At 38.4% G+C, this 10,771-nt stretch overlaps 1 protein-coding gene across 3 annotated transcripts; it reads left to right on the forward strand.

The window, feature by feature from the left end:
* Window positions 1-1,438: 1,438 nt before the first annotated feature.
* Window positions 1,439-10,097, forward strand: pls1 (plastin 1 (I isoform)). Of its 3 annotated transcripts, none has more exons than XR_010910965.1 (16): window positions 1,439-1,604; window positions 1,893-1,982; window positions 2,951-3,111; window positions 3,201-3,330; window positions 3,615-3,747; window positions 4,876-4,957; window positions 5,955-6,120; window positions 6,627-6,769; window positions 6,852-6,947; window positions 7,224-7,425; window positions 7,783-7,861; window positions 8,982-9,096; window positions 9,194-9,327; window positions 9,440-9,563; window positions 9,658-9,801; window positions 9,898-10,097. XR_010910965.1 is itself a non-coding variant. In XM_067478619.1 (16 exons), exons 2-16 carry the CDS (start codon window positions 1,913-1,915, stop codon window positions 10,034-10,036), a joined length of 1,908 nt encoding a protein of 635 aa, XP_067334720.1. In that variant the 5' UTR covers window positions 1,441-1,604; window positions 1,860-1,912; the 3' UTR covers window positions 10,037-10,097. The 3 variants fall into 3 exon arrangements, 2 of the variants coding, with proteins under 2 accessions (XP_067334720.1, XP_067334719.1); XM_067478619.1 differs by having other exon boundaries at window positions 1,441-1,604; window positions 1,860-1,982; window positions 9,668-9,801; XM_067478618.1 differs by having other exon boundaries at window positions 1,441-1,604; window positions 9,668-9,801.
* The last annotated feature ends 674 nt before the right edge of the window (window positions 10,098-10,771 follow it).

Raw genomic sequence — 10,771 nt, forward strand, 5'->3', positions numbered from 1 at the left:
GTGCAGGCAGTTTAATCTCAGTGAGACCGCTGGCTCCATACCTCAGGTTACAGGGCATTGTGTGGCAGCGAGGCAAGCTGTGCACACAAACACAGACCTCATCTTTTAAACATGTTGGATGGAAAGCAAAATGTGGGTTTTGTTAACAAGCAAACAATACAAGACATCACAACTTCCCAAGAATTATGTGCAGCAAGTGGGAAAGTAACCTTTTGGATCACAGATTTCTGTGTTTAAAAGACCCTTTAATTGCACTTACATCTATACTCAAAGAATAAAAAACCTGAATGCTAGATGAATAGCTTGGCTTCGGGGAAACGCATCACTATACTATACCACATGTGGCTGCTACATGTTGTAAGAGTGTATTGTTTTACCCACTACAAGCTATTTTCTTTTTAACAAGAATTCTACGTAGGACTAACTTTGAAAAACTTGTGAATAAAATTTTTAAACAAGTGGTTATCTCTGCTGTTTTTAGAGTTTAAATTTTTCTGAGGTAAACCCCAGCCATGTAAAAGAGATGACTAAGCCATCCACTAAATTAATAAATCTTCCTTTCGGCTGTTCCCTTTCAGGGGTTACCACAGCGAATCATGTGCCTCTGCACATCCCCTGCATGCTCTTCTCTCACACCAACTAACTTCATGTCCTCTCTCACTACATCCATAAATCTCCTCTTTGGTCGTCCTCTAGACCTCCTGCCTGGCAGCTCCAAACTCAGCATCCTTTACCTATATATTCACAGTCTCTCCTCTAAACATGATCAAACCATCTCCAAAACATCTAAGATGAGCTGTCCCTCTGACGTACTCATTCCTGATCCCGTCCATCCTCGTCACTCCCAAAGAGAATCTCAACATCTTAAGCTCTGCTACCTCCAGCTCTGCCTCCTGTCTTTTCTTCAGTGCCACTGTCTCTAAGCAGAACAGCATCGTACTAACTGAATAAATAAAACACCAAATTATCTGAAAATAAACCAAACCAATATCCATTTTACTCTGTTTGGGTTTATACACCGATCAGCTACAACATTACTACTGCTGGTCCTAACAATGTTATGAAGGACAAAGGTCAACATGTCCAGCAAAATGTGATGTGAAAAATACACAAATTCAATACTTGAAGAAAAGTGGGAATATTGGCCTAAATATTATCCACTACAATTTAAATTTCAAATCAACACACAGCCTGAGTTTCATTATTAAATTGTTCTCGGGAATTCTTTCATTCCATTGTTGATTATTTTCTCTTCCACTCCAACCTGTTTTCCACACACTATGTTCTGTAAATCTTTATTTTCCCCACTTCTCTGTGCCTGTCTTATGAGGCAGGTATGTATCTGTTTGCCCAGAATGGGCGACCTTTTTCTTCAAAGCATATGATCACGACACAGCTGAAGCGTTAAATGTTAACTGTCAGCCTACGCCTGTCCCAGAGTACAGGAAGGCCAAAGGTCCACTTTGCCTCTGCACGGTGACTTCTCGTCGGAGCCTCACACAGCTCTTAGAGATTCAACTCTTAAAGCCAGGCCAAAGGTACCTGCACTGAGAGGCTGACCATTAAGGACGAGACTAAGTGGAAACACACAGGCTCTTATGAAGGTACTCATCTCACTCTGTTTTTCCTCGGTCAGCATTATTTCCTCAGTAAGGATGCATTATTATGAAATGCTAAGATCTCTGCGGTTTTATGTGGAAACTTAACTCATTGATCCTAACTAAGACACTTTTCTAAGCTGAATGATGTGATGTTTCTGCATCTGTGAGCATATTTGTGGCAGCAAAGTAACGCCTGCTCCTTTTTCAGAAATTGCGTAATTTTGCAAAGTTCCACTTTATGTCTAATAAGAAGCAAAGCTGTGTGTGTTTGTGTGTGTGTGCACGTTTCAGGCACCCAATTAGAAGCTACTATGGAGAATCATGTCACACAGATTTCCAGAGATGACCTGGAAGATCTCAGAGAGGCCTTTAATAAAATTGGTCAGTTTCACACCTACACTCACACTCTAAACCTGCAATTGTATTGATTGACCAACCTGATTCTGCCCAGCGTGAGGGTTTTACAGTAAACCATAAAGTCTGCTTCTTATGTAAAAGATTTTTATAGCTCAGAATGCTGAGTGTGTGAGGTATTTTCAGATGCAGTGATAAGACACTGCCAGATTTGATCAGTTAGTCGCTGCAATGTGAATAATTGCAAAAGTTGACGGTAGTAATGTGCAGAATGAGTATCGCACATCACCGGCCAAGTGTTGTATGAAAAACTAGGGCAGGAAATGGCAGGAAACAGAGTTTAACAGAGGTTGTGAAAATCTATCTGTAATAATTGTGAGGAGGATGTGGTTACTTTGGCTTCTGGAGGAAACCGGGGGTTGTTATTATTTTCATCAGATAATAATAAATAATATGCAGTTCTGGCATTAAAGATGGCCTTTTTTATGGATTATTATATTCCCAAGCTAACCAGAATTCTTCTAAATTAGCGGGATGCCACTTCCTTTAGGGCTCCAGGAGCACATTTGACTCGGGCTTGACTTCACCTTTCTGACTACGGAGCTGCCAATTACCAGAGTGGGTTTTTCAGCGGATGTGTAGCTGTGTGGGGAATATCTAGTGGGTCACAAGCCATATATCCTGATAAATAGTGATTCACTAGAGAGTCACTCTTTACCAAGCGGGAATATACTGTTAGGAAAACAAAGTTACTTGTAGTAGATTGTTAATAAATGGATGTAATTTAATAAGTACAAATCCATCTGTGACACCAATTTATATGTTAGTTTCCAGAAGGCTATCAATTTTTTTTTTAGGAAATTGTGGGCCTGTTAATAAAATCTTATCTGGTTGTTATAATAAACATCAAACTCATCCTTTTCAGATAACTTTGTTGAGCAAATTGACTTTGTATATCTGTGTTTGCATTTGCCTTTGTGTCTATTTGTCTTCAGATATTGATAACAGTGGCTACGTAAGTGACTTTGAGCTTCAGGAGCTGTTCAGAGAGGCGAGTTTCTCCCTGCCGGGCTACAGGGTGCGCGAAATTGTTGAGATTTTCATCGCTGGAGACACCAACAAGGATGAGAAGATCAGCTTTGAGGAATTTGTTGCTGTAAGATCAGATGCGAATTGTGAGCAAATATGTGGATGTATACAGCACATCCAACCACGCACAGAGTAACACAGCCTCTCCATGTTCAGATCTATCAGGAGCTGAAGAGCAAAGAGTTCAGTGAGACATTTAGGAAAACCATCACAAAGAGAGATGGGATCCGATCTTTTGGAGGAACCTCGGGAATCTCCAGCGAGGGGACGCAGCACTCTTACTCTGGTGCAAACAAATTCATAGTGTCTTTCTGTGTGTTAGTAATAGTTTCACAATTGCAGCACGTGTTAGTGGCACTAGTGTCCCATCGTAAACCTAAGCTTTTAGTTTTCTGTCTTTTCAATTTATAAGCAAATGAGACATGAAACAGAACAAGAACAGAAATTTGTTACAGTAAATAAGCTGGAGTCAGAAAATGTTTTCGTATCTTGTCTTTAAAAATTAATTGATTCAACTCAGACTCATTTGTGTGTGTGTGGGTGTGTGTGGGGGTCTATGTGTGTCTTTAGATGAGGAAAAAGTGGCTTTTGTCAACTGGATCAACAAAGCCTTAGCAAAAGATCCAGACTGTCAACATCTGCTGCCCATGAATCCGAACGATGAAAGCCTCTTCCCCTCTGTCTGCGATGGCATACTGTTATGGTATCTCACACTCACACACACACACACACATACACTCAAATGGACTTATGTGACTGATAGTAGTAGAAGTTTTCCCAGCGCTACAGCCTTATTCCAAAATGGAATAAATTCATTATTTTCCTCAACAGTCTCAAACAATACCCCATAATGACAATGTAAAATTCATTAAAAATGAACAAAAAAGTCACATATTCTTAAGTATTCACTCAACACTCAAAATTGAGCTTGTATCGATGCTCAGATCTAAGAAAGGGTACAGAAGAATCTCTGCAGCATTGAAGGTTCCAATGAGCACAGTGGCCTCCATCAACTCTAAATGGAAGAAGTTTGAATCCACCAGGACTTTTCCTAGAGCCTCAGACTGGGACGACGGTTCAGCTTTTAATAGGAAAACCTAAGCAACCTAAGCACAGAGCGGCTACGGGACAACTCTGTAAATGTCCTTGACTGGCTCAGCCAGAGCCCAGACATGTCCCCGATTGAAGAGCTGAGAGATCTAAAAATGGATGTGCACCGATGCTCCCCATCCAACCTGACAGAGCTTGAGAGGTACTGCAAAGAAGAATGGGAGGAATGGTAGCATCATACTCAAAAAGATGTGTTCAAAGGCCATGAATACTTATCTACGTGTGATATTTTTGTTTTTGTTTTTATTTTTAATAAATTTGCAAAGATTTTAAACAAACTTCTTTGACATTGAAAATATGGGGTATTGTTTGTATAATTGTGAGGAAAATACTGAATTTAATCCATTTTTGGAATAAGGCTGTACCATGAAACGTTAAGCGCTGTGAATACTTTTCAGATTCACTGTAGGAATATAATGTACATTTATAATCTTCACATTGTTCATGACACACAGGTAGAATGACAATTTTAGTAAGTAGCAACAGTGTTTATAGCAGGAGTCTCATTTAATTTAAGTGTAGTTTTTATAAATGTTCAGTTGTTCACTTTCATTCCCTGTGAGTATTATACAACTTGATGAGCATAGTAAATTTCGCAGAGGCTTAATACAGACAGAAGCGTACACACATAAATAAGAAATAGGATCCAGCAATCATCAGACATCACTTGTGCTCTCACTTACTTGGTTTGTTCTCACACTCACTCCATCTTCTCTTGCAGCAAAATGATCAACCTCTCTCAACCTGACACAATTGACGAGCGCGTCATCAACAAGAAGAAACTTACCACTTTCAGAATGACAGTGAGTTTAAAACATGCGCAACATCCATTAAGTGCAAAAACATTCAAGATATTAAGTCATAAAATTCTACAAACTAGTGTAAAATATGTGTTAATAATTACTAATAAAATATGCATAGACCACGTGTCTAATAGGTGTCCACACACACAACCCGAATTTGGAAGTGTGCTTGATAATAAAGTGAAAAAGATCTACAGTGTATATTATTTATTATTACATAATCATTACATACATGTAAGCAATTTTTAGTGCTGCGGTTGCAACGTGTGGCTTGTTTTAACTTTACTGCTAGGTGAGTTAAGCTGGGCCATTAAGCTGCATTATATGATAAGATAATCATGCTCCGTATGTGAAATCTTGATATGTAACCATTAACTTAAGCTGTTAGATGAACGTAGTTTATATAAAGTCATATAAAATGGAAGAACGCTCATGAAATTTGAAACTTAATATTGTGTGGTACAAGTACAAGCACACATGTTTACCATTCTTTACCATTTACCATTCATTCTTTTTTACCATTTATTCTCTGATTTCGTTTAGTTTTTGTTAGTCCTGTCGCTGAATTCAGTTTTCTATGTACAGCTGTCAGCTAGTTACAAGTTTACACGTCTAAATAGAAACACTGGTTGTCCAATAATGTTGGCCTGTGCAAAAACACCTTGTAAAATATTAACTCTTTACTGCATACCTACTCTGTGGATACTGTTTTTTATAGTGGTTTTACTGTTACCTCCACTTTTAAGAAGCACAAATAAAATAATTGTTACAAATTTGCCCTTTTATTGGGATGATGTTTAATTATATGGATACATACTACATTACATTATTGTAAACTAGTGCTGCATTTGATTTCTAATAAGTCATTTATTATTTGGCCACATTCTTTGTTTTTTGCTGAGCAGTGGAAGTGAGAACCATGATTTTGTGTTGCTGTGAACTCTAAGACTTTGACTGAAGGAGAACATGCTGATGCACCATTCATTTGTATTTGTAGGAGAATCTGGTCCTGGCTCTGAACTCTGCCTCGGCGATTGGCTGCACGGTGGTTAACATCGACGCCCATGATCTGATGGCTGGAAAACCCCATCTGGTCTTAGGGCTGTTGTGGCAGATTATCAAGGTTGGCCTGTTTGCTGATATAGAAATCAGCAGGAACGAAGGTCAGTGCACACAGGCACTCGGGCTCTTGTGTCTTACGTTAGTAGTAAAGACACTCATTGACATATTGCATCATCCATAGGCCCTAAATCTATCTTTAAACATAACAACTAAACTTAAGCCCAAGTCTAACATTAACCTAACTTTAATTTACAAATTCAAGAATAAACTGAGTACAACAAGAGTTATTAAATTACTTCTTCCTGTCTGGGTTCTTTCATGAAACTGTGATACACTAACAGTAACATAAGTGAGATCCAAGGTGCATTTTCAATTTCACCAGACAATAGAGCTGGGCCTATGCTATAAGGAGGACAGATCCCAGCCCATCACAAATTTTCAGAACTGAACCACATAACAAACTATAAAAATAACAAGAGAACAAATCATCCAAAGTTCAGTTTCAGCTCCAGCAGAGCCGTCTGCATTTCCTCATATTAAAGGCACAAATCAATTTCTGGTCCTTAAAGTTTAATCATATACAAACTGCTGCTCTGTCTTTCTCCAGGTCTGATCAGCCTTCTGACAGAAGGAGAACAACTGGATCATCTAATGTCTCTCTCCCCTGAGGACCTACTGCTCCGCTGGGTCAACTATCATCTACGCAATGCAGGAACAGAAACAATCAGAAACTTCAGCGAAGATATCAAGGTTCAAAGCAAAAAAAACACACAAACACACACAGTCAGGTAAACACATAAGTTTAATCCTTTATTGTACTTTGCCACCGCAGGACTCGCGGGCTTACTTCTACCTCCTCGACCAAATCACTTCCCAAGAAGAGCACGAGTACAAAATGAGAGTCAAAATCGACATGAGTGGCCTAAATGTGAGTCACTTTTTGTTAAACTTTCTAATTTAAACATGAAGGTGAAAACTATGACCTACATAAGCGATAAATATGGTATGATGAGGATGTCAGATCTAATCATGTTATTATTTTGTTTCATCTCTGAAATGTTATTTACCTTACTTGTATTTCTCTCTGCAGATTCAGTGCAGGATGAATTATGCTAAATTAAATGGTTTTCCTGTTGGACTCTGGCTTGAATATGTGCACATCTTGTCTCTTCTCTACATGTGTCTATTTTATCTTTCTGTGAAGGTGCATGACTTGGAGCAAAGGGCCGAGCTGATGCTGCAGCAGGCAGCCCGGCTGGACTGCCGGCAGTTTGTTTCTCCTCAGGACGTCACCTCTGGAAACGGCAAACTTAATTTGGCGTTCGTGGCCAACCTGTTCAACATGCACCCTGCTCTGCAGAAACCCCAGGTCAACAGCAACGGCATAGAAACTGCCCACATAGAGGGTGAGACACAGATACAACCTTCAATGAATACATATGTAGTCGTATGATGACAACCACATGATGACAAGCACTTGGACCTGTGTTCGAGCTTTTCTTTCACACTAAATGACTGTGATTATAACTATGTGCAGAACTCCTGCCATACTACAAATACAAAGATAATCAGTGTATAGCAGATGCCTTAACTGCGAGCAACAGCCTAATAAAAAGCCCAGGAAAAAGAATGTTTCATGGTGTGACATGTTTCAACAGCAACAACAACTTCTACTTGTGTTTAAGCTAAAACCAAAAGTGAAATATTTTGGTTAGGTGGCATTTACTGTATGAAGTTCATCATGTCCACATGTATATTTCCAGGTGAGTCCAAAGAAGAGAAAACATTTCGCAACTGGATGAACTCTCTGGGCGTCTCTCCATATGTCAACCACTTGTACTGGTACGTCATCAGTTATATATCATGGTGATAAACCTTATCAGGATGCTTAACATGTTTTACATGCTTATGAATGTCTATTTTTACTAGTATCTTTCTGGTAGACATTGAGCAAGAGTTAAATGTCACTTCACCATGGCAACATGTAGCCTATAAAAAATCTAGAAGCGAAAGGTTTTGGAAGAAAGCGCCTTAACAAGAACTATCTGAATAAGCTACTTGTCAAATTTCTAAACATAAATTATTATTACTTAGTTCGTTAAACCGAAGCGATAGCGAAGCAAAGTCGTTAGATACATTTTTCTCGCCTATTCTTTGTTTAATTTTCTACTCTATTTAATATACTACTACTTTTTATGCATTTCAAAAAGCAACTGTCTGACAACATCATTGTTGTACAGGCTAAAAAAAGTCTACAACAATGCAAAACTACAAATAGTGCAGCAACACCTTCCAAAATGAGGCCGTGGCTATTGAGTTTAGTCACCTTTCTGTAATCCTGAGCAGTGGTGTGAGTAAATGAAGTACATTAACTTAAGTACAGTTCGGATGCATTCTACTTTACTTGAGTTTTCAAATTTTCCACCGCTTTAACTTTACTACATTTGTTTAAGGACCATAAAGGTCTACAAAGCATTTGATACAAAATAATGTAATGTAAAAGTTATCATCAATTCTTCATTGTTCCGCTTTGTTAAATTCACAAGCTATCAGCAGCACTCGAAGTAATTAAAATTAGAATTATTAGATTTAAAACCTATGATCATCAAAGCATGTTTTAAGGTTGTTTAAAAAAAATGTCCTTCGTTACCAGCTGCGATAATAAAGTGATGCATCATACGCATTATATAGTAATATCATATTCACTGATGTCAAATGAGCAATTCTGCATAAACAGTACTGTGCAGCACTTTAAGTACTTTAAGTATGTTTTGAGCTAATACGTTGGTACTTTTACCTAAGTAATATTTTAAATGCCAAAGTTTTCTTGTAATAAAGCATTTCTACACTGTGATAATGATACTTTTCACTAATGATAGTTTTCGCTTCTCAAACCACTAATACTCAGTGCAAATGATCTCTGATGAATATTTGTTTACTTTTGTATGTTTGTGTATTGCAGTGATCTTTGTGATGGTTTGGTGATTCTGCAGCTTTATGAGAAGGTTAATGTTCCAGTGAACTGGAAGAAAGTTAACAACCCACCTTATCCTGCCCTGGGAGCCAATATGAAGAAGGTAAAACTACCTAATGTGCAAACGTTCAAGGCAATCCTGGATGAGAACAAAAAGCATGTTTTGGGGAAAATACAATATTTCCTATTTTATGTCTCAGCTGGAGAACTGTAACTATGCTGTGGAGCTTGGCAGGGATGTAGCACACTTCTCTTTGGTTGGGATTGGAGGAGAAAACCTAAATGAGGGGAGTCCAATGCACACCTTGGCATTAGTCTGGCAGCTGATGAGGAGGTACAAGCATCATAGGGACATGCCACTTGTCCCACCTCAGTCTTTGTTGGTGTTTTAGATACAGCATCTCTTTGTATATTTTCCGTTATATCACATGGTTCTTGTTGTTCAGGTACACAGTCCTGGTTTTGTCCGATATTGGTGATGGAGAAAAGGTTGGAGATCACATTATTCTTAACTGGGTTAACACCACCTTGAGTCAGAAACGGAAAGACACACAAATTAGCAGCTTCAAGGTGTGTGTTTATGTGTGTGTGTGATGTCAAGGTCAATGTAACTTTAATTGTGTATTTGAGTAAAAATATGGATGCACATGCATTTAACCCCCAGTTCTCTCCAGGACAAACTGATCAGCACCAGTCTACCAGTGATTGACCTGATTGATGCCATTGCTCCCGGTAATGTGAAGTGGGACATGGTGAAGAGGGGAGAGAAAGGAGTGCTGAAGGACGCAGATAAACTCAATAATGCCAAGTAAAACAACTGTTTTTTCACCACTTCCCATGCCTTTGTTTTTGGTACTCGATCAATGTTTTCTAACTTTTCTCTGTCCTCCTGTTCCTTTCCCAGGTATGCAGTCTCATTGGCTCGTAAGATTGGAGCTAGAGTCTACGCACTGCCTGATGATTTGGTGCAGGTGAATCCCAAGATGTTGCTGACGCTGTTCGCTTCCCTCATGGGCCACAGTTTGAAAAAGGTCCACCGCTAAAAAAAAAACAGACATGAACAAAGCACAATGGAATCAGCCACCAATAAACATTTTGTTTCCATGTGTTTTATTTCTTTTTTTTGACTTTTTACCCTTGCTGTGAAATGTGTGATCTGTTTATTTTCATGAAAATTATAGGCCTTTCTCAAATTGGAAATCAGTCCTCATCAGCAAATGAATGTATTTGTTTGTCATCTGTGATGTTATATAACAAACTCCTCATTGTTCTTTGCTATAATATATTTACTGTGACATTACATATATTTACTTCTTCTGCAATATGAGCAGGTGATACAGCCGACAGAAAAGCACAATCATACACACACCTTTTCTTTGAGCAACACTATAGGTCTGTAAATGTTGTGCATCCAGTATTGCTATTTAATAATTAAAAAGAATCTGCTGAATGTTCCTAACTGTTATGTGCGTATTGTCAGACGTTTTGAAAGTTTACACCAGGTAGATTATAACAAGCGTTATTCCTTAGGCTTGTAAAGTGTTAATGATGTGGTGGGTAAAAATGAAATTCTGCCTTTTAGGATTTGGTTTTATCTTTAGTCCAGTCAGTTAAAAGTGTTATTTTCAAGCAGAAAAAAGTAAAAATCTGATTATAAAGTGCATAAAATGAAGACGCTTTGAACTAATGGCAAACTAAACCCATACACAATCTCTAACATGTTTTTGATGTACACTAAAATATGGACGTTCTTAACAGCATCAGTGATAACAATACCA

The sequence above is a fragment of the Channa argus genome, chromosome 16, assembly GCF_033026475.1.
Source record: "Channa argus isolate prfri chromosome 16, Channa argus male v1.0, whole genome shotgun sequence".
Taxonomy (NCBI): domain Eukaryota; kingdom Metazoa; phylum Chordata; class Actinopteri; order Anabantiformes; family Channidae; genus Channa; species Channa argus.